This window comes from Mastacembelus armatus, chromosome 1 (genome assembly GCF_900324485.2).
Source record: "Mastacembelus armatus chromosome 1, fMasArm1.2, whole genome shotgun sequence".
Lineage (NCBI taxonomy): Eukaryota > Metazoa > Chordata > Actinopteri > Synbranchiformes > Mastacembelidae > Mastacembelus > Mastacembelus armatus.
This window is the reverse complement of record NC_046633.1, coordinates 3744038-3769105: the sequence shown is the minus strand read 5'-3', so window position 1 is coordinate 3769105 and position 25068 is coordinate 3744038. Positions and strand designations below refer to the sequence as shown.

Below are 25068 nucleotides of genomic sequence, written 5' to 3'. Positions count from 1 at the left end.
CCAGTCTAGGTCCCACAGGACTGAGGAGGGATGTTTTTTTTTTTTACTTTAATGTTTTGTTTTCATTCAGGGATATGAAAAGGAATATAAAAAGCAGGAAACTTGACACCATAAGTTAAAGAATCGTATGTCCTAAAACCTGAAGAAATCATGTCCCTGATATATAATGTTACATAAAAATGTTTGAAAATCAAGGACACTGGGTGTTTTTTATGTTTTATTATAAACTGACATTTGGGATGTGATACTGTGACCAACTGTAGTATTCTGTTTCTTCTTTACTGTGGTTTCTTTTGTCTTGTGCTTTTATTCTGGTGACCTCGGATCAATCTTTAGCCACTTTTTTTTTTTTTTCCCTTTTTTTTTTTTACCCACAAGCACAAACTCTTCACGGTGACTTTGCTAGATGGAGAAGTAAAACACACTGCCAGTGGTTTTTCCTCCTGCTCTAAAACTCTGTGTACAGTGTATAAAAACTGTAGTCGTGAATCCGTATGTGACCTCACTGAGGCGTGATTGGCTATTGCTCTATCTCAGTGTTACTGTGTGTAAGTACAGTGATCAGTGTGTCTGACTGGCTGCAAGCAAGGGCCAGCCTATCTAACCAGAGTCATATCTATACAGACGCTGTGCATGCCCTCATACACACACACACACACACATCAGCATGCACACACACATACCTTCTGTACAGATACAGACATATTCAATACACACTGCAGTATCATATGAAATCCATCTTTCCCTACTTTTGTCCTATTTACATTCACATCTAGAACTGTAGTGACTGCAAGCCTTCCCACAGCTGTGTCATCACACTGATAACCATGTGCATTATGGGTGATGTAGTGGGTAGTAACTTGCCTTTTAGAGAATCCTGGAATCTCATATTAGCTAAATGAGCAGGGTCCAAACATTCAAACACCTTTCATCCACCATACCTGTACAGCATTTTAATATTTTATTATTAATCAATGACCACTTCTCGTATTAGCGAGACAATCTTACATGTGTGACTTACTAGAAAGAAAATGTCCATGTTATGGTAACAATGCTACCTATGGTCGAGTACTTTGCAGTGTTTTTTGCACCATTGATACAACCAATGTTAGGATCTATGGGATTAGTCACTGATTAATGGCCTTTCATAATGTTTTTAAACTCTTAAAACACTCTTCATATCACAACATGTTTTTTTTTTGTTTTTTTTTCTCTGTCTTGTAAAAATCAAACTTTAAAGATAAAATACTAGCTAGCTGTTTTTGTAGGAGAATAAAGGCAAGAGCAGCGTTTTTCCTCCCTTATTAATGGTGAATGACTCTCTGTCTTGCAATGTTTTAATAAAACTATTCCAGTGTAGTCTGTATACCTGACCTAACGTATTTGAATTCCTGTACTAAGCTTTCTGTGATTTTACCAATCTGGTGCAGTATTTCTCAATGGAAAAAGCTAATGTTTAAAAGTCAGTAACAGGGTTTCAAATACACCTCTGTCCAGGTGTGCCAGACAAACAATGTTTTCTATGGCTGTTTTTATTTTCTGATAGTTTAACTAAGATATTAATGATGTAAATGTCAAAACTGTGGTAATGATATCATTCAGCCTGGAATAAATGTTTTAAAAAAAGAAATTAAAGCAACTTTAACATACGGACCAAGACTGCTGGTTCTTTTGTTATGTAGTTCAAGCAGATGGATGCAGTAGAACAAAATGATCAAAGTAGCACAAACATACCTAAACATGTTACTCCATAGGTTATAAAAACCTTGGTAAGTCTGTCAGGTCAGCACAGAAACTGTTCATCTCATTTGGGAAACATCCTCCATTGAAAAAGCAGAATATAAATCTTTAAATAGCATCTGTGGAGTGTTTGTTTTATAGCTTTATTTTGTGTTCTTGTCAGTCTAATTTACTACCTCATAGACTCATTCCACCATTTTTATTATTAATGTGACCATCATTTCAGACTGTCATCTCTGCCTAATGCTAATCAATAACTACACATTACCAATTATACCAAGAGCAGAATAAAAAGCCTGCTGAACTGATGGTGATAAAATGACTCCATCAATCTTGGCTCATCATGACATTTTCCAAAGTACTAAGAAACAGTGAGGTGTGCATTTAGTGCACTGTTTGAACCTTGTTAGGATTGCATTTATTTTTACTGTGTACCATTACATATTTGTTTTCACCTCTAAAACATTGTCTTGCTTATGCAGTGTAGCTCTATTTAGATGTTTGGAGCTGTCTTTGTTAGAGCAGTATGGTGACACTTCACTGTATCAGAAACTGGCTTTTTTTGTCTCCACCTGGTGGCCTTATAGTGTAAGCACATGGTTAAAGAATATGTTACTCCTGGTGTTGCAGTGAACTTCCCTCATCATGTTCCCTGACAGACAGTAATCACACAGGCCAAGCCCCTAAGTCTCTGATGAAATCATGCCTGTGTTGTTAAAAGGTAAAATGTACTTTATATATGATGGATGTGACATGTCACAGGTCTGATTTTGACTTTTGTTTATTCACGTCAATATTATGTGTTATTTTCTGGTTCTTCCTTTGCTCGGACTCTTATTTTGGTTATCACTTCCTGTCTAACCTTTGTCTTGTGTTTTCAGCTTCACCCTTCATGATCCTAATTTAAGTCACGTGTATTCAGTTAGTTTCTCACGCTTGGTTTCTGTTCCACCCACACTCACCTGTTCCCTGTCTGCCTGTTTACATTTAAGGCAGATACTCCTACTGTTTGTAACTCTCTCTTGTTAAACCTGTCAGTCCCTGTTTTCTGTCATTTAGCCAATCAGTGGCTAACGAGAAGAACATGCTGCAATGAGCCAGATCTAATTAAAACCAATGAACTATTGTACTGTGCTATAGTGACAGGCATTTCCATTATTTTGTCTACCTCATTTATATTAATTGAGACAATCATTGCGCCGACTCGACAATTATCTACAACTTTCATAAAGGGAGGATTAATAGCATGACTGTTGAGTTAGACTGCAATAGTTTTAGATTGGTGTACCTAATAAACTGACAACTGAGTGTATTTTTTTAGTTTTCACCCATTGCAGTAACACATACGGCCAACAGGTGTCACTGTCCACATGATGTTAACCTTTGGAATAAATTTCACAAATTCACTGCTGTGTGTAATTGCTCCCTATGGTCTACATAGCCTGACATCTCTGAGCTCACAGTGGGAGAGAGGCCATGACACACACACACACACACACGCACACGCACACGCACACACACAAATGCAGTGCACTAATCTCTCGGCTCTGCCTTTATCTCTGCAGGACCTTGTGTATGGTTCAATCAGATAAGAGCGCTGCTGTTGTTTCAGTGCACGTGTGTGGGTGTTGGAATTTTGTGGGGTCATGGGGGCAGGTGGGGGGGCTCATAAACAAGGTCAGATGTAAAAGGATGGAGCTGTATCCCTCACAGCTCCACTGAAACTCCTTCACGGGGTCACAAACACTCAAACACATTCAAGTATTGTAACAAAAACTTTAATTCACTTCAGTCATGATGTCTACATACAGTCCAGATACTGGAGAAACCATGTACGCTTCAGAAGCAACACTACATCATGTACATTCAATTTACAAGGGACAGAATTTAACTTAAGAACTTTCATTCAGTTGCAACAACTGTCTTGACTTTCATTGCACCCAAATACAGAAGACGACCCAACATGAGTCATTTCTCAATAAACCTCAAAGGGGGTCATCTTTTTTACACTGCGATAACATTTTAAAAGCATCATAATACAATTATTCACACTGTTCACACGTGATTTTCACCATTAATGAAAGAATCATTTCTAACAGAGGTGTTGTTCAGAGTTTTGACATTAAAGATAGACACCAGGTGTAGGATCTATCTTTTAGCAGAATAAGCCAATAAAGTCATCATCCAAAACGCTGAACAATTTTTTATGTCTTTTTATCAAATGATGAGTTGTAAATGGCAGAAATCAAACACTTTGTTGAATCATGATAACACACTTCAGAGGGAAGATAATACTGATGGTATAAAACTTCAAATAAAGATGCTTTTTTTCCTCCCTCATTATGAAAAGAAATAACGGGTGATTTGCTGTGAATCTAAACTGGTTAACACTGGAGCATGTAGCACAGGATGGACAACCAAATAATATATTCAGACATATTCAACAGAATGATCTGTCACAGGAGATAAAGGAGAGTGAGGACATTGACAACAGGCTGCATCAAACAGCAGGAGTGTTCCTGTTCAGTTAACGTGATGGTAAATGAGGGTAAAACGAGGGTAGGATTTCAGGACTGAAGCCTACATTGACATTCAGCCAAGACAGAGGCCTCACCCCTGGACGTGATAAACAGGTGGAGTCGATCACCAATAAACTGGTTGGAATTCATGGTTCCTACAGGATCAATGCCCTGATGACTCTGTGACTCACTTTTGATTCAGCACCGGCACCATGTAGAAAAGTCTACATACCCAACCTTACATTTAAGGATAACTAGACTTGCTGAGACTTGGACGAGAAGATTGATCCCACGTCAGTGACTGTTTGCTAAACATGAAGCTGGATGCAACAGTGTGTCAGCTCAGCTTAGCACAAAGACTGGAAACAGTCTGTCTTAGTTGCTTTAGGTTAGCAACAGGGCTGGACCTCTCCTGCCACCGTCACCTTCAAGAATTTATTTTATCTTTTAGTCCTCTTCGCTTGTTGCAATTTATTTGGGCCTTTTGACATGTGATCTCACAGGGTCAGAGTTCAGGTGTCAAACCAAAAAGTCAAATTGCTGTGGGAGATGAGTTAAGTGTTTCACAGATTCCTCAGGTATCAGTGGAGGGCAGTGGTGGGACCTTTGCTTTATTGCTGCATGTCTGCAACACTTGCCTCCTCCATCAGAAACAAATCAGTTTAATCAGACATTGACTTTTATCCCCTGTCAACCCATCCCTCCCCTTTGTCTCTGGATAGGTGTTAAAGTGGCCGGGGGCTGGGGCACCAGGGAGTGTCTGGGTACAGCAGACAATGGACAGACATAAACCTGAGAAAAAGAGGGAAATGAGAGTCACAATGCCTGGAAGCCACCAACTGCGGATTATTTCAAAATAAAACAATGAATACAATTAGTCATGTGCACACATTCATGCACATACGCACACTTAGGCACAATGAACAAAGTCAGGAAACATGTCATAGTAGAGAAGCATACACAAACTAAAGCACTTACATAAAGGAGGATTGTAGTGCACATGTTTTAAAGCTAAAGTCTGTCCTGAAACAGTGTGTGCATGTGCAGCTGCAGGACTGTCACAAATATCAAAAAATACATGATAATGTGTTTGTTACTTATTGTGAGAAAAGATTTTTTCCATTAACTAATCCACCTTATCTTATTACCTCCAGCCCCTTAGCCATTAGTATCTATTGATGAGGTACAATAATGATAATTAGCCTGGTTCAATACGATGACACTGCTAAACAGAGGGACGGAGAAAGAGGAAGAGGTTTCAGGGGAACGATTAAAAAAATAAAACCTCTTGATGCCAGGAGGACTGAAGATACGATCAGTTTGTTTTAGCCTTTGTATTGTTTTGTTCGCCACATCTCTTAGTGATGTGTTATGGCGTCTGCAAGTGAAATATTCACAGTGAAGTGACCTTTTGTGTTGGGCTGAGCAGTGCAGACTGCTTCTTTTGGGAAAAGAAATTAGCGGGTAGTTTTAGCCTCTGAAAATAAAAGCCAGGCACCATACAGGAAATTAACCTGCCACTTCACAAATCTATGTAAATAGGTGAAATACCAACACTGTGTACTGCACATGGGGCTTTATATTTGTTAATCAGCCCCTCGGTCTCAAACTGAGGCAAATTTAACATGAAGTCTGTTTTCTTACATGTGTTTTGGGGCTTCAGGGGTAGCTGCATGTAGTCTGATAAATTAATGACCATTTTCCTAAACCATCCATTGTTAGACCGACAATGTTGATGTTATTTTAATATGAAAATCAATTTCTGTTAACAATAGATAAAAATAAACAAGAAATCCAGATACTTCTCAACTAAAATGGCAAATTGTGTGTGTGCTGTTTAATGAGGAAATAAGCTGGATCAGCATGACAGAGATGTCCTCCTGCAGTGTTTGACTTTCTGCTCATTCCAGTCATCATTATCATGCATTATGGATGATTCGTGCTTTGTATTGTGCTGTACTGTCTTACCGCATAATGAAGCAACTAAATGACCTGACTCTACATTTGCATGCGATGTGATTTACATACATTTGCATGCAAATATTTTACCTCGTAGGATCGTCATTAAGTGAAAACGGTCCTTTCACATTGACTGTGTTCCTGCTGTTTTCCACAGTGCCGTAGCTTAGAGTCACCTGATGGAGCCAGAAACAAAGACATGCTGCTGAGTTAGTTTTCACATCTGCTGTGGTGTCATGGCTGCACATGTCGGTGTTTGTGTGTGTGTGTGTGTGTGTGTGTGTGTGTGTGTGTGTGTGTGTGTGTATACCTGGCTGTGTACGTCTGACACCAGTCCCAAGTTTTCCAGGTGGGAGTGGAACAAAGCTGAGCGGATGAGGCTCACACCCAGCAGCCCCTCCACGATGTAACCGACGGTGCAGTCGTCAGGGAGGCGGATGTGCTCAGCTGTTGTCATGAAAGTGCCATCACTAGATAGACAGAAAAGTAAGAGCACATGGAAGAGGAGGTTTGATGCTATAGCTAAAACAGTCCCTAACTAAAGTCACTACTGATCTCAGTGTGGGTTTACCTCGCCCAGGGTTTCATTTTAAGGGCAAGGCCACGGCTCAGACAGAACCCGGCTCCTCCTGTGGCAAACCAGAATCTCACCTGTTTCTGAACACAAACACATACAGAGCATGAAAGCAGCTCGTGGACTGAGAGCTAGACACGTTTAGAATATTTCAGTAATATGAACAATAAAGGCTGTGAACCTGCATCCCTACAGGAATTTTAAATTTTAAGGTGAAAGTGCCAGGAATGTTGCAAAGACAATTATTACCATTTCAGTGGTGCTGAGTATCTCTGTGGCCTCTATCGGTCGTTCGAGGCTGGGCCGGCCGATGTAAACGTCCTGTGTGTGGCTGTACTGAGATAGAAGTTTCAGGAGGGAGCCGACGTTCAGGTAGTTATCATCATCCACGTGACAGAACCACCTGGAACAGATGCGGATGAGAGTTAGTAAAATGCTATTTGTGTGAATTCATGATGACAGTGCACATGGATTGTGTCTTACTTCCTGCCAGTGTGGATAAAAGTGTCGTACTCCAGAGACATTTTACAGGAGAGCGCCCGACGGTTGTGGGCTGCTGAGCAGTTGGTGTTGATCAAATGTGCCCCTGATGATCAGTAACAGGAATAAATCAGCATACATGAGACAGCAATGTTAAGCAGTATACGAGAAATAAAGGTGTTTATCTGAAGCAGCTGACTGCCTAAAAACAACCTCATGAATGTCCTGAATGCACATTTCTCTACATTAACTTTCACAGTGTGTGTGTTAGTGAGAAGAATAACAGAAAGTAAAACAATTCCATGAGTAAGATGAGGAAACTGATTAAACTGATGTGACTTCCTGCCCTTCATGGAAACTCAGTATTGCCCAGTCAGCAGCCTGGTTCCTGCTTTCCTGCCTCTCTCAACTGCAGATAACATGGCTGCTACTCAGCGAAACTACTGCTCTGTGTTTGGCTCTGTGTTTGACTCTGTGTGTGTGTGTGTGTGTGTGTGTGTGTGTGTGTGTGTGTGTGTGTGTGTGTGTGTGTGTGTGTGTGTGTGTGCACGCACACACTCACCCATCCTTTTGCTCAGCTCCTTGTCCTCTCCATCAGTGAACACGTACGTCTGTGGAAAAAAACCCATATGCACAGTTTGCATGACTGACCAGCAGGAAAAGAGAAACAGCATCGTACAGAAGCACTCACTGCTCCACCATCATGGTTCACGGCTGACCTTATGATCTCAGGTGAGACTCACACACACACACACACTGACACAGACGCCACTACAGCAGCAAGCACTGCTAACACTGGACGAGGTTTAGGACAAAGGTAAGCGTCTTGTCTATCAGCAGCAGAGCAGCTGGTCACAACCATGTGGCTGTGTGTGTCTGAGTGTGCACACGAATGTTTATGTGATGACTGATGGGGTTGAGGGTCACTGCGCACTCAGGAAACCATGTAGACCCCACAACCTTCCACAGGAAGTAAACACACACAGTGGGTGCACATACAGCGCTGTCTAGAAATAGTGTGTCGTTGTAGCTCTGTATTCCAGGACAATAGATTTGAAATGAAACAATGAGAGTGAGGTTACAGTGCTGACACTAGGCTTTAATTTGAGGCTGTGTACGTTCATACTGAGTGAGCAGTGTATGGTCTTTGTTTACACATGAATGTCTGTGCAGTAGTTGTGGCACATGCTACAAACAATGACCTGCTGGAGGAAGGACAATAAAGAAAATCTGAGAATTGAACATCTTGTAACCTAATGGCAACACAATACTTGATATTTTGCTCTGAACCATAATTATCCACCTCATGACACGTTCAAGGAAAGTCAGTGTATGGTGGCCTGCTGGATGATGCAGTCACTTAAGTGCTGTTAAAACTTGGTGTGTCCTGCAAATAAACAGATGATTGTTTCCTGGGTTGCTGTTGTGTGTGCAGGCCTGGCAGTTTGTGTTTTTGTACTGTAGACATGAAGTACAGGGACGACATCACAAACATGTACCAATGTCCAAATCCTCCCTGTCCTTTCACTGTGTGCTCTGCCCCAATGAGAAGACAGACTCAGGGGGATTCCACTTTGCAACCCCGCCTGCCATGCAGCATAAATTCAATAATAAATCTTTGGACCAAGTGCTGTGTGATCACATCACTGCCTGTGAGAGAGAGACTGGGAAAAAAAAACTGGGAGAGAGAGAAAGAGAGTCCAGCCAGCTGTGAATTTTTGTCAGACGTTTTTTTTTTTTCTTCAGCCCCTTGAGAGCAGTCGACTTGTGCATCTGTACGAGTGTTTGAGTGGGTCTGTGTGTGATGCCAGCACGTGTTAATCTGGGCAAGCAGTGGGGGGGGGCAGAGACAGTCAGGGGAGAGAGAAAAGGAGGGTTTGAAGTGTGTTAACATTGATGAGCTTAACAATGCAGGAAACAGAGAAAGGAGAAAGTGTGTGTGTGTGTGTGTGTGTGTGTGTGTGTGTGTGTGTGTGTGTTTACTCTCGTGATCAGACACATTTTTAACTTCCCATGAGAAACCAGGTTTTTCCCAGGGCGTTTGTGTTTGTGAAGATAAAGGCAACACTGTGAGAACATGTGCTTGTGTGTGTGTGTGTGTTGCTGTATTTCCATGACTCAGCAGGCTTACAGTATAGGGGTGTGACTGGGAAACAGGTAGAGCTACACACACCTACCTGTGAGAGCACATGCAGGAGACACACACACACACACACACACACACACACACACACACACACACACACACACACACACACACACACACACACACACACACACACACACACACACACACACACACAAGCTGATTCCTGCTGCTTAAAGTGTGTTTTGATCAACAGCCTGACTGCAGCGTGAGATGAGACTTGAATGCGTTTATCCTCAAACACTGAGGTTTAAATGGAAATCAGAACGACCGCTGGACCATCTACAGTCACGTCTGCATTCGATTACGAGGTTTGAAGCTGCCTGGGTGCAGTTCACCACAATCCCATGTGTTTTATAGCAACAGATTCATCGTTGACTCACTTGCCACTGTGATTCAGACCAAAAGGCTGTCTGTTCATCTCGTTTGATGTCAGATTTCTATCTGTGAGTCTCCCTGTGCCAACATTTCCCTTTCAACTCCACCAGTCATGTTATAACTTCTCCAGATCACAGGACTAATGTTCTAATGCTCTACCTGGAAAAATGCTTTCTAACACACTAGGTTCAGGTTCAGACTGACAATGATGAGTAAATTATCACATCAATTAGCAGTTTTAGAATCAATCAAAAGCAGAAAAGGAAAAAAGTGTTTCCAGCTTCTAAAATATGAATATTTTGAAGATAGATAGATCTGTTGGACATTTTACAGGCACTGAATCATATTTTATGAGTTTATATCTGCAGATCAATTATAACTTCAGTTCAAAGCCATGTCAGCTGTTGTGATGCAGACTACAGCCGCTCAGGAAGCCAGTCTCAAGCTGAACAGCTGCTTTGTTGTGTTTGCTGCCTTGAAAACAAATCTGCATATCACTGGGACTGCTTGATGAATTTCATGGTTCCTGGGGTTCATTCATACATCTGAGTGGATCCAGGCTTTATGTCATCACATTAGCAGCAGTGTGGTCGGCCTGTTAGCCTTCAGACCTCCCTCTCATACATCACAAAGGCCTCTATCTGGTTTACAGCTCACTGGCAGGCTGGATCAAAGACCCAGAGAACCCCGTCACATTCACAGAGCCCAGGACATTCATGCAGTTGCTGCAGGGCTGAGGGAAAACTTTTGGAAACTAGTCCCTGTGTAAAGGTGCAGTGGACATCTAGCAGCACTGGGCTGATGAAAATCAACCTTCACCAAATGAAACAACGAAAACACAAGATTGAAGTGACTTATAAGAAAATCCTGACTATTATCTGGTATCTTGTTTATTTTCTAGTAGATTTTGCACAAAATAACAAAATCAAAAGGCAAAATATGATTTATTTTCTACCTGATGTGGCTCCACGTTAACAGTCCTAACTGAAGTATGCAGTGTGTTCAGGTTTCTATCAGCTGCAACAGTCATCTTCAAGTCATATAAGTCCTTTTTTATAAAACCCATCCCTGTGACAAACCTGGTTTATTTCCTTCGCTCACCTGTTGCATGTTTCTGGAGATCCATGTGCGCAGCAGCAGCTCCAGTCTGTGTCGGTGGTACCTCCGGGTGGTTTTTACCGCTATGAACAGGTCGGCCGGGGAGAGATGCTCCACCGGCCTGGGGGGACCGCTGCTCCGCGGGGGGCCGCTTATCGCTCTCCGCTCCCGGGCCAATTTCCTGAAATACGCCGAGAAAACTTTTCCACTCGGCGCTGGAGCCGGAGACTCGTCCGCGTCTCTGCGGCTCGGGTGTCCGACAGTGACGACAAGCATCCCGGTGACCAGCAGACAGGTGACCGCGGCGGTAACAGCGCGGGGGCAGCTGGACGTGTGTTTCGATGCCCCATGTTTCCACATAGTGACGGCTCGGTAAAGGCTTAAGTTTTTAACATATCCACGGTGCAGACACGAGTCACAGCCTCCCTGCCTGCACAGCTTCTCTCTGCGGGACTCTGCTTTGTTTTACCCTGAAGTTATAAACTCCACCAGTGGGAGGGGCGGTGCCGGTGCATTTTCAACCAATGGCCGGTTTGAGCGCTCGGTGGGGGCGGAGTTACCCTGCAAAGAAGCGGCGAGCTCTGTGGATGAAGATCCACATGGCCGCTTCAGAAAGGAGGCTCCTGTTCACTGTGTATAAAGATGCGAGAGAAGGAAGATCATTACTATTAAAAGATGCCTCCTTCTTTGTTTAGGCGAGGACCCTGTCATGCATTCAGTGGGTCAGATAGGTGAACATTTAAAGATGAGCCTGTTTAAAAACAATACAAAGTGTCTCACCCTCCCAAATGCTCTGTAAATGTCTTTTTCTTGACATTGTGGCTGTATATCACCCACTTTAGTTGCAGAAGTGATGACAACAAAGCTCTGTTGAATGTTTCTGTTGCGCCTGAGCATTGATCTGCTTTCATCTTGGTCCCAAGTCTCCCATAGGTGTTCAGCTGGGTCGGGTTGTGGTACCCGCAAAGGTCAGAGCTTGAAATGCACATGACAAATCCTCCAGTGGTCTCTTTCTTCAGGCTTTGCCTTAAATTGGTCTTTGTATTTTGGGGGATGTTTTAAGACCTACTCTAATGACACTTCAATCAAGATATCGGTGTTACACCAGGCTTTGTTCTGGGCTTTGCAACGTGAATGATAATGCAGCACATTTCAGGCATTTTGAAATGACTGAAGATGAAAGCAGCACTTCTCCTTGTTGGAAAGCAACATCCCTTTAGTTCATCTGTTTGGAAGCCTGGTGGGTCAGTCTCCAAGTGGACAGATGTTGAAAGACACCGTGACATCAGAGTGTGTGTAGTGCTGCCAGCTCCACACACACACACACACACACACACACACACACACACACACACACACACACACACACACACACACACACACACACACACACAAGAGATACAGACATGCCAAGCGGACAGATTGCCAGATCCTCCAACCATCTGAGGAATGCTTCCTCTCTAATAATGTGTGGTTTGTCTGTGCAGCATATCTGCACTAATCTCTCCAGCAAAGCCAGTATAATATTACATTTTAGAAAATATACAAATGCTTCAACAAGACTATGAGTCCATTTAGGACTACTGTTCTGGAAAAAGCCAATAAATGATCCATGTGGTATTTTGTTACACTGGTTCCATTGTACAGCATGTATTGCTAACATGCCTTAAATTGACATATCCAGGCATCATAACTTCTAACCACTGGTTCACATCCTGTGGCGTAAAACACATTTTAAGTTGATTTAAAAATACTGTGAGCTTATTAGCACGCATCCTATTTTAAATCACAAGACACTGAAACTTAAAGCTTCTCAGACTGAACCTTAGCACTTGCCTCTTGCCCAGTGTCACCTGTGACACAGCATCTCAGTTAGGCTGAAGTAGATTGTGGGACATATTAGTCATCCTGTTGATCATTTCTAAGAGTCTGACTTACACACACACAATTTATAGAAGATGGTTTCAGATAAGATGAACAGAAACAGCACGATGTGTGTACTTGTCTGAAGTTTATGCAAATCAGTTAGAAAAGTTTTCCCTACAGACTTTTAATAAGAGGAGTTAAAGTGTGTGCAAAGCAAAAAAGCCTGATGCAAAATAAAACTTCAGCCATGCTATTAATCCTGTGTGCACCCAGGCACAGTCGCGCTTTTAGCAAAAGGCTAATGTCATGTTAATATGGTCCCACTGACAATTCTGCTAACATGCAGACGTAAAGGTAAGATTTTACTATACCCATCCATCGTCTTAGTTTAGTGTGTGAGCAAGCTAATATTAGCTATGTGCCACTAAAAACAAAGCACAGATGAGGCACTAGAGTCACAGGCTCACCACTGGGAATATAAAGCATCCTAAGGAGGATATAAATGTCTGTTCCAAATGTGATGGCAATCCAGTTTTGCACCATAGAGTCAGTAATTCCAAAGCTACTCACCTTAATGTCTCCAGTAAAGGTAACACAGTGTTTCAGTAAGACACCTATTGTTTAATAGCCACAGTAATAGTTCAGCAAACACAACTAACATACCAGATGATAGAACAATAAGCTAAAAGTTATGTCTCAGCTCAATACTCTAAGTCAATTTGATTTTAGTTAAAGTGATAATATCTAAAGTTCTTGTTCACTTCACACTCACACCCTGAGATCTGCCAACTACCACAAGTCCCTTCACTTTCCTTCTACTGGGGACCCTGTAAAGCACAACAGCTGAGCTGCACATGCGAAGGTAAGTGTCCCCTCTCTGTGATGACTACAGTGTCCTGCTCACAGACCAAATCAGTGAGTGTGCATCTGGAGAATGCTGTGGTTGTTGCATGAATGTGGACTGAAGAATTTATTTAGAGTCATGCCAGACTTTGTGTTCTCCTTTGTCTGCATGCTTAGAGTGAAATAATGGTTCTCCTTGGCTCTGTGCGTTTGATATGAGCAGCCGTAATGTGCAAGGACAGTGGAGCTTCATGCTGCTCCTCCCTCTCTTTCATCTGTAGAAATCCCCTCTGCTTTCCCTCCAGCTTAACCACCCCTCTCCTTGACTTCTACTCCTCAGATCTCCCTCTTGTCTCCCCTCCTTTCTTTGTTTTTCCACTCTCCCGGCATTCTCCTCTTGTTTCATCTTGTAGTCAATATGTTGCAGGATTCAGAGTGCAAGGTCACAGTTTTCCAAGCCTCAAGTTGGATCTTTCCCCCGTTTCCTCTCACTCTACAAACTACACATCCACACATAAACAGAAGGAGACACACATTCACGAGCTTTAAAAGTCCCAGTCAGCTTCACGGTTAAATCAGCTGAAGATCAACTGCTGCTTAAATGTGGTTATTCCTGTGGAAAAAAAACTGTCGGGCTGTGTGATTATGAGTGGGAAGGAGAACAAACAACGAGGATGTTTTCCTCATTTCTTCTTGCCAGAGTGAGGGCTCACTCTCAGACCACATCTAGAGGAGCAGTGGAGGGAGGGAGCAAGTGATGGGGCTGGGGGTAGAGGAGAGGAGGGAGCTAGATATGTCCCAGGTCCCAGTTTATGATGGAGCTTTGTGGCTAGTGTGGCGTCAGTCAAGGTTTCAGGGGATTCTGGTTCACAGTATGATACTGATTAAAGCTTCGCTCAGAAAAAAACATGAGGATTCGGGAAACAACTCATCTACTTGTGTATTTGTGCCTGTGTGCGTGCATTTAAAGGAATACTTTACTGGGAGCAGTAGCCAGTTTGGAGTCAGAGCAGCTACAGTAGATTATAAAAAGGCTCAGAGTAACATTCAGGAAAAACCTGTCAAAAATTCATTGTAAATGCATCACTTAAATCCTTCACTGATTAATGTAGTTTACAAGTATATTCTGATCATTTTAAAAAGATGAATGCTAAAAACATGGCTTTTCTTTGTTTTGTTTTCGTACAGTCATACCCATTTATTAATGGTATAAAATATCCACCGTGATTTTAGAGGCTTATTCTACCATTAATATATTTGAATGGGTTTCATGTTACTGTCTGCACTGGGACTCTAGCACCACCAACACCTTTGTTTTTAGATCAAATACCTGTAAAACTAATAATATTACCATCATCCTCAGCTGTACTATGTATTTATTGTGGTGCTGATTAGTAAATGTTAACATGCTAATACAGTAAACTAAGATGGTGGAGCTGTGTTCTTTCATGAATAGCAAGCTTCAAAAACACAGCTTTCAACCTAAAGGTGGTGAATGTATAATAATAAAAGACAGACTTTTGGTGGAGGTTTCCTTTAGGGCATCTTGAACTAGTACTGCACAAGACTGGAAAGCAGCAGTACAAATGAGACTAAACAGACACTCAGCAGATTGTGGTGATTATCATTTTATGGATGGTGGAAAAACCTGCACAGCTTTAGTGTGTGTGTGTGAGTGTGTGAGAGAGAAAGAATGAAACTAACATTTCACAGAAACAATGTTTTTCTGTCTCAAGGACATTTATAGAGAACAATCTTGACAAAGCACTTTGGGTCTTAGCTGGATCCTCTTATAGCAGTTTTTCATTTTGTAATCTGGGTTTTCTAGCTTCTTTACATTTACATTAAGCACATGGATTGTTTCATCCTCTGTCTAATTCTGTGCCATAGTGTAGGTACTTTCCACTGCAAGCACAAGATGGATGCAATTGAGTGTGTGTGCCAAAAGTTCCCTGTTCACTGCGTGTGTTTCACATCATCTGCCTTTTCATACTGTAATGCAATTAAAACCACATTAGCAGTGAAATATTTGGGGTGTTTTTAATCTGAGACTTTCTGTTTCTTCTTCTGAATAAATAAACCCACAGACAAGAAAAATTTCCTTTCACCGAATGGGATGTTTGACAATTTCCATTATGTGTGTGGGGGTGTCTGTGCAGGCTTGTTATGTGTGTGTGTGCACACGCGCGTGTGTGTGTGTGTGTAAGTGTCTGCAGCTACAAGAGGTCTTGTCATCTTAACCAGGATTGTACAGTCATGTGCTTCTCATTAAAATACTTCCCTCAGTTTTGGATAAAAGTACTGATACTGCAAAGCCAATATGTTCATTGAAAAAAACTATGTGTGTGTGTGTGTGTGTGAATTGTCTTTCTTACTGACACTGTTGTTTTAAGTCTGATTGACTAATGAATTGTGACAATAACATTTAGGCCTTAACTAGAGCTACAATACTGTGGTAAGGTCACTCCTGTAGCAACTGCCAGTGATGATGATAATGATGATGATGATGATGATGGTAAAATGCTCTGGGCCACAAAAGTCTCCAAACTAAAAAAAACTCCTAATCACATGATTAATTGAAAACATGAATAAATCTTCAGGGATGACTTGGCAGCTACTTTCACAAAGCTGATTAACTTAAACCATGTGAGTCTGTTAAATGATACTGCGCCTGCACATACCACCCAGTGTGTGTGTGTGCCTCTGCATGTGACTGCATGAGTATGTGTGTGTGTGGGGTGAAGGCACCTCCCAGGAGCAGTTGGAGGCGCTGAATGATCTGAGCGGAACTAAAGTGCAGAATCACTAATCACAAGATTTCACAGCAGTTAACGTAATGAGTCTGTTGTGCACATTTTGTGAGTCTCAGAGGCAGTTAGGCAGATGAATCACAGACAGGCAGTGATTTGAAAGCGTTGTGTGTTAAAAAACATGTTGAATGTTGATTATTAAAGGCAGAATATGAGCTTTAGTTATAGACCAAGATGAAAAGAGAGGAAACTGGTACTTTAAAGTCTTGAGGTAAAAAATCATCAGTTCTTGTTTTCTATTTGCTCAAGGTTTGAAGTCATTTCTAAAATGGGTGTTTGGCGTATCCAGGTTCGTGCTGCATGCTGTAAACACCATATCCTGGTTTCAGAAGTTTGGATAAACTTACTCTGGATTTAAACCTGATATAGTTGATTTTTTTGGAAATGGAAACAAGCTGTTTACACAATATTGGCATGAAAAGAAAACCAAAAAAATCATATCATATTAGGTAGGTGGGTGGCTGTAGTTTAGATTTCTCTATATACAGTTCATGGTTTACACATCGGGCAGCATGGTGGTTGAGTGGTTAGCACTGTTGCCTCACAGCAAGAAGGTTCTGGGTTCGCAGGAATGTGGAGTCTGCATGTTCTCCCTGTGCTTGTGTGGGTTTTCTCCAGGTACTCTGGTTTCCTCCCACAGTCCAAAAACATGTATGTCAGGTTGATTGGTGACTCTAAATTGCCCATAGGAGTGAGTGTGAGTGTGTGAGGTTGTTTGTCTCTATGTGGCCCTGTGATGGACTGGGGACCTGTCCAGGGTGGACCCCTGCCTTTCACCCAAAGAGAGCTGGGACAGGCTCCAGCTGATCCCTGGGACCCTGGTTAGGAATAAGCGGGTATAGAAAATGGATGGATGGGTTTCCACATCCAGCATTAGTATTTATTTCAGGCCCTGTTTCTGGTCACCTGAGGAACTGAAGTCTAGAACTCACTGTTGTTTAACATCTGCTCTGGTCTCGTGATGGAAACATCTGACTCCTCAGCTACAAACCCTCCAGTATGGTCCCCACCCAGCTCCTCACTGTGTCTGTCTACTGCTGGTGCTAATTCACCACAGTCACTCAGCCCTCTCATATTACACACAGTCTTTTGATCCACTGTTAGCAGAACCCTATTGATTATAGCAGCTTTAGGGTTTGAAATGTTTTGCCAGGATGATGCCAAGTGTAAACCCAAAACATGAAACTTGTGGGTGATGTCACAGATGTTGTACCTACAGTAAGTTTGGAAACTTACCAAACAGATTTGTGTCTAAAGACGTATGTCTCTGCATGTGTGTGTAATAAAACAAGCTTGTGAGGGACACAGGAGTTATGGAAATGGAGTCACTGGAAGACAAATGCAGCAGGGGAGTTTTAAAGGGCAATAGGGCTGTCATAAATACAGGTTTGATTCATTCACAGATGCAGTTCAACTTGTGGCCCTGTAATGCAGTGAGGCAGTTCTTGACTCCACCAGAGAATCAAATGTGGAGACAGACCATTATTTTCATTTCTCTTGTCACCTTTTTCACTTCCTGTCGTCACCTCTCCCACGATCGTACCACAGGCTGCACAGAACTCCCACTGCACATCAGCTCCACATTATCACTCACATCAAAGGCAGCGGTATGATGGTAAAGCCCAGTGTGTGTGTTCGAATCTCACAGTGAGAGTGAGAGACACAAATAAGCCTGCAGAAGACAAATAATGTCAGGAAGAAGAGGGGAAATTAACTGTTGTTTCATTTGGGTCTGAGCCATCAGGCATCTAATCAGTCTAGATTATACTGGCATGTGTACACACACACACACACACACACACGCACACACACACACACAAAATGGGGAAGGATAAAGAGAAAATAGCAACTGAATGAAAAGAAAACAGATGAATGTGAAGATGAGCAGTTCATGTGTCTGGTTACAAACACACATACTTTCCCAGGGCTCTGATGTGTGTGTGTAGATAGATAGATAGATAGATAGATAGATAGATAGATAGATAGATAGATAGATAGATAGATAGATAGATAGATAGATAGATAGATAGATAGATAGATAGATAGATAGATAGATAGATAGATAGATAGAGATTTTAGGCAGCTTTTATTTTGGCATTTTCTTGACCTTTGACCCTTCTCTATGTCACTACCTGTAGTTTTGCACTAGTCAGCTGTAGGGCCTGCTGAGCAGAGAAGAGTTTGTGTGAGTGCTCTTGTCAACAGTGTTAAAATGTGGTAAGATCCCTTGTCTCATTCTGTTGTGTTGTTTATTTTAGCATTGATGTATATTCCTTATTGAGTATAGTGCTTTAATGTAACATGCTGCTTTCCTGATCCTTATCTGGGCTACTGGTGGTTTCTTGTGCAAGTCTGCTGTCTGGATTTTACTGCTCTCTCTCTTGTGCCTACCATAAGATATGTAGCAGTCAAAGCATTTCTCCTTTAAACATTCAGTTTTCCCCTCAGATTGCTGTGTGGTTAGTTACCAGAATACACTGTGTTTACCCTTGAGGTCTAATAAATATTTTGAAGGCAGTTCCTTCCTCACAAAACATTTGCAAAGCTGAATTTTTAATGTTTTAAACTGTGAATTATTTACACTGTTTGCTTGCATGTGGTCTTCTTCTTCACTGAATTTGTTGGTGCATTATAGCCACCAAGTGTCAATCAGCACCATAAAACCAGCAGCCGAATGGGCATTTTGCTGATTGTATATTCATGTGTGTGTCAAGAAAGTAGCATTTACTGAGGCTAAATGTTAAATATTCAAAACCAAGACTGTGTGTTTATATGGCTTCACTCTTCAATTGAATAGACACACAACTACATGTACTTGGTATATCTGGAAGCTCTGAGATCTGCAGCAGAATTTAAAACAATGTTCCGTGTTTAAACAATATTTGGCTGCAAATCATAAGTATGTAATGACCCACCAGTCAATTTAAGCAGTTAAACTTGTTTTTGTTACCTTTAACTAAAAACTGTGACACTTTACCTCAGCCAGCTGCTGCCTTAGTGTTTTCCCTCCAACCCCTGAAATGGGGTGGTTGATTTGTTCCCTCTTCCCTGGTGATTCACCCTTAACTCTTGCTTTCCTTGTCCTTGAAATCCATACTACCTGCCCTGACCTCCATCAAGACACACACTGACTTTCACACACACACATTCACTAACTTTAACCCTATCCCCAGGCTCTGTGAAATCCAGCCAACCAGCACTAAGCCGTGACAAATGCAGGGGAGCCTCTGGTCTGTGTGTGGAGCCTCAGTCCTGTCACGGTGTCACGACTTTCATCTAAAGCTGGAAAGTGAATCTACTGAACTGATATGAACTTAAAACAGGTAAAAGTGATCTGTGGTGATAACTGTGTAGGTGGGATGTCTCTGCTTTCTTACAGTTTTTATTTGATTCACTTGGGAAGCTTTTTGTTTTCTTCTAGGCAGTGAGAGAACTGACTTCAAACAATCTACATTTTTCTGAGTCTTATCGTTATAATTCTAGGTGGACATATGTGCAGTACATGACTATGGCTAGAGTGAGAGGACAGGGCATGATGGAGAAGGTCAGGTTTTTCCATAGAATAATACATCTACAGCTGTTACTCAATCTTAATCACACATATCCAGTTAAACTGCCTGCTGGCCCCCAGTGTGTGAACTTAATTTTACTTGCTAAAGGAGACTTGTTCATTTTACAGCACGACACTTACGGCAACTGGTGATTGATTTGATCTAAAGAAAAACTTCACAGTTTCTGAAAGAGTGTGAAATCAGACAGAGTACTGAAAGAGTACAATACCATAGAGTATCAGTGCGTATTCATAATCTGTTTTTAAAGATTTCCATATTTAGTAGGAATAAATTGTTGTTGACTGACAAGCTGGATAAGGATTAAGACTAATGCAGTGTTGGGTTTGTCTGATCCTGGCCCAAAGGTAGGAAAATGTTATGTCCTCACAAGCATAGGCAAACAAGAATATGTTGGTGTTTGATGTGAATGAGGTGTGTGAGTGATAATAATGCTTCAAATATGGCAACACACTAATCTGTCAGGATGAAAAGAGCTGACGCCTTTCAATTAGTGGGAATGTGATAGTGACAGACACAGTTTTATCTTATCAGCGAGGTAGAAACAGGCCTGCAGCAGAGGTGTCTCACATTGGCCTGACACCCACAAATCTCCAGCCACACACTGCCAATTACATCCTTTCCTGTCACACACACACACACACAAACACATTAATCTGCACTATATCCTCCAGCTTTTATCTCAAATTTTATTTATTCTGTAAATCCATTTCTCTGTATTCTTCCTTATTTCTCTCACTTCTACTGTGTGAGCCACTCTAACCACCGTTATACCAAATGGTGTATTATACAGATGTTTGCGAAAGTAAAGGGTGATAAACAACTAATTTACTTTCTCCTTCAAGTTAATCTGCATGCACACCCCTATTATACCCCTATGACATCTACTGAAGGTCTCTGAAGCTGTGAAGAGTTTAAGGATTGGAAAAAGTTAAAATGCCTGTAGAAGAATTTTGTGACAGTTTGAGAAACACACTTAATTGCTTTCTTGCTGAGAATGACCTGGTAAGACCAAAGCCTCGTGTGTGTGGGGTAAATCTGAAGCTGGAGGCAGGTGACAGTTAGTTTAGCTTAGTATGACTCGGGGCACATCTAGTTTGGCTCTTCTTCTGGCTTTATCTGTTGGAAGTGTTTTATTTGGCACAGGTTTTGCATCTATATGAGGTAGCACATTGCATTGTGGGATTGTTGCACACACAGTAGTCTACATGTCACTGACATATGGTATTTGTCTTCTTTGTGACAGTAAAAAAATCAGTTTAATTTCTAATAGAGTCATGATTACAGCCCTTTAGTTTTGTGTGCCTCTAAAATGGAAGGTAGTCAACACTCTAAAGTGCTAAATACTGAATGAAGATCATAAACTATTGAAAGTTTCATTTTCTAACTGTACTGTGTTTTTGTTGAATTTAAAAATTGGCTATTATTCATTTAAATGTTGCACAGTAAAATTTGCAGTTGGTTAAATTGTCGTCTAACTCAACATGGAGTGAATATAAGAGTGTGAGAATGTGTGTGTGTGTGTGTGTGTGATTTTATGTGAGTATGTGTGTGTAATCTCCTAGTGAGTCCAAATCAAATCAAGGATAAGTGATACCAAAATAAATCAGAACAGTGTCTGTTGTCACCAGTGAGTCATCGTAGCGTGAGAAGAACAGCTCTTTCTCACACACACACATAGAAAAATCAGCTGCCCTTACAGTGCAACACTTTCCACTGACACCGATAAGCAAACTACCCAAGGGACAGAATCATTTTTAGCATTCTGTGCATGTTTGCATGTTCGGTTGATTTGACATACAACATAGACATATATGTCGGTGTGCACGTTAAGGCCTTACCCCAAGTAAGCGTCCTAAAAGTCCCTCCTGCAGCCTTTCATTTGTAAGCATCCGTGGGTTTAATTCTCCCCAGGACTCAAAGCTGACAAGAAGACTCAGTGGGGGCCAATCAAAGGATGACGTTAAGCCTCAGACCAGATCCAGAGGCAAACCTCTACTCAGATTAAACTGATCCATGCTGACCCAGACACTATATTCTGTGTTTGTTTCAGGCACTTTACAGTTCTGTACCCAGAAGCTGCTCCAATCCTCTGAAATACTTTGAGTATTTTTATTTGCCCTTGAGAGCATCATGCTCATCCCAACGGACTCCTTCAAGCTGTAGCTGACAAGCTTAATATATCGATCTACTACACAAGACAAACAGCACATTTTATAGCTTTCCTGCTGAACTGAACCAAATCTGCTGAAACGACTGATCAGAAAATTCAAATGATCATGAAAGACTAGTCTCACAACTGACTGCAAGTCACACCACATCTGCTTTTTTAGCGGGAAGCAGTTAAATTCTTCAGCAGAGCCCTGGCCTATAAAATTGGACGGTGCAGATTAGCTTCCTCTGTTTGGGACTCAAGTTCTCAATTAGCAAGTAGAAACCACCTGCTATCATATGAAATACTTGACATAATGACTGATTGTTTATTCCTTAAGTGTAATGGGTTTGTGTCAAACAGTAGCTGAGATGTTCTCTTTGTTAGATTGATGGTGACACACCCACCATTATTGCATTACTGTTCACAGTCTATGGATGGAAGCAATTGTCTGCAGCAAGAATTATTTATCTGAAATCTGCACAAATGTTTTCAATTCCTGCTTGTTCCATAAAAATGGCTACACGTCTCCCACACACATCACTTTGGTATTTTGGAGCTTCTAATATCGCTACACAAAACAAGCCAGCAAGTTTAAACGTGACTAAATATTTCTTACCACTAGATGGTGGTGTGGTGTCTTTCTAAAACATGCATCTTCATGTACATTAACCATGAAAGGCTTTTTTTTTTTTTAAGTTCACGCAAACACAAACACACACACACAAACACACATGCAGGCACATGCATGTATGGAAAGGCTTAGGGTCCATCATTATTGTATTCCTGGTAAAAGCAGACAGGCACAAAGAAACACATGTATGGACCTCCTCAGGATCCTGCCAACCTTTGCCCCCAAGCCCAGCCCTCACTGTGGAGGCCGGGGAAGGATGGCACACAGGCTGGGTGGGGGTGTGTGCTCATACATCTTCCCTGTGAAAAGAACAGCAGCTCGGTGACGTGTTAGTTTGTAATTTCAAGTAAAAATTAATCTTGTGGTGCCAAAGGGAAAGCATCACTTTGTCACACACACACACACAAACACACACACACGCACGAGCGTGCAGACACGCATGCATGTACATCTAAGTGGGGAAAGTTTGAAAAATAAAATCTTGGGAATATAAATCACAGTGAGAGTAGGATATGAAAGCTTGCTTGAGGGGATGTTTTTACATCTGCAGCTATACAGTGACTCTGCTGGAGGGAGGTGGGTAAAGGCCAAACTGAGGGATGAGCAGGTTGCCACAGTGAAAGCAAAACAAAACAAACAAGTGACATAAACTGAGGAGGAAAAATGATTTAAACATGAATATTTCTGATCTGTAGCCCATTTAGAACAAACAAGAGATAGAGTCATACTCCTCACAAGAGCTCACCAAAATACATGAGCAGTGGCCACATGTTATTAGGCCATGGCCATGAGATACTATCTTGTTTCCCGTACACTATATTATCCTATTAATTAATTAATTAATTAACCTGTCTTAATTTAATTTTAGATTTATTAGATTAAATTAATTTTAATTGTTGCCATTTCTTTGATTAGAGCATCCAAAAGCTGCACAAAAGTCTGGTGTTTACTTCTATTTGAGATGATCAGAACGGCCGCACTGCCTCAGGCAACATGGTGGCAGCTGAGCTGCAGCTCAGAAGCATCTAAGTGTATATGTCTGTAGCTAAATAAAGCAAAGTGCTCGCACAGCTGTTGGGCTGATTCTAAGCCTTTGGGGCAACCTTTTAAAAAAATATTTGAGTCTGTGTTTCTAAATGAAGAAACATGTCTTCCAGTGCAGCGCTCTGTATCGTGGATGTGTTTTAATTGTTTTCAACAATAGAGGCCTACACAACAGATCAACACACTAATCCAAGCTGGAGACTGACAGACATGAACAGTGAGTATAGTTGGCTTTAGTCTCTGTATAGGGAGTGTTGAAAATACTGTCAGTATAGAAAAATCTTGAATCTTAAATCATATAATGATAAAAAAAAAAATGAAAAAGAGATCTTCAGTCACACCTAAATCATCCAACAAAATCTTTTCTCTTCAGGGAGACAACAAACAATATAACTGTGCACACATATCTTTGACTTTTGCTAAATACCCATCTTCACAAAAGGCTAATGGTCACAACAGTGTTGTAAACTATTAAACTGATGGATTAGCTGGGGAAAACTTACTGTCCCTCTAAGAGTTGAGCTTGAAAACTGAAGTTTAGAACGTATAATAATCGTAGGTTTCCATTAAACGTAACGTAAATAATACTGGACATAATACTGTGTGATAAGTGGAGAGTCAGCGACAGCTGTAGAAGCCATTATGTCATATGACATGAAAAACTCCCTGACTGCTTTTTTAAAAAGGGAAAATCTTCACAGTCTCTGTGTGGTCACTGAGGAGCATTCTCTCACTATTCACTTCTCATCTGGGAGAACATTAAATATGATCTAGGAACAAGAGTTTTAGCAACAGATCAATGAGCCTGAAGATTTACCAGATGTCAAAATGCGGCACAGCAGTTTCTAAAACGCTGAGACAGGGTTGTGCAACACTATGAAGTCATTATGGCTACATTCATTTTAGCTCTTTTAGCAACTATTAACAAATAAACAGCACAAATATGACATTTGTGCTAAAGGTAATCTAGAAGAAATGTGCACACACACACACACACATTTTATTGGTGATGTGTTGGATTATGTTGTATTGCATTGTGGCAAACGCTAAGCCAGGATCCATTAAAAATAACAATCCTATTCAGATGAATGTTTCTCACTCAGAGCTATGAGGTCCCAAGTCCATAATTGTGAGTTAGTACTAGTTGATTACTGGCTGGTATGTTTTCAATGAACTTACCAGCTGCTGCAGCCCTGTGAGTACCATAGTCACTATGTCACCAAGTGCCTGGAGTCTCATGTTGTGAAAATGCTGAT

The 25068-nt window shown here is 41.3% G+C and overlaps 2 protein-coding genes across 4 annotated transcripts in view; one reads left to right on the top strand and one right to left on the bottom strand.

The window, feature by feature from the left end:
- LOC113127852 (protein tweety homolog 3-like) overlaps nt 1–1653 on the top strand; it is a 24438-nt gene extending 22785 nt beyond the window's left edge. For all 3 annotated transcript variants that reach the window (XM_026302720.1, XM_026302718.1, XM_026302719.1), the window contains one exon: nt 1–1653. This exon is cut by the window's left edge and continues 1197 nt beyond it. The gene's annotated coding sequence lies outside the window, so the exon portion shown is untranslated.
- Nucleotides 1654–3502: 1849 nt separating this feature from the next.
- LOC113127867 (beta-1,3-N-acetylglucosaminyltransferase lunatic fringe-like) lies at nt 3503–11333 on the bottom strand. The gene is made up of 8 exons (XM_026302741.1): nt 10898–11333; nt 7835–7883; nt 7276–7378; nt 7042–7195; nt 6790–6875; nt 6529–6688; nt 6309–6394; nt 3503–5051 (listed from the first exon to the last, which is right to left on the bottom strand). The coding sequence occupies exons 1-8, from the start codon at nt 11252–11254 to the stop codon at nt 4985–4987; spliced, it is 1062 nt and encodes a 353-aa protein (XP_026158526.1). The 5' UTR covers nt 11255–11333; the 3' UTR covers nt 3503–4984.
- Nucleotides 11334–25068: the final 13735 nt, after the last annotated feature.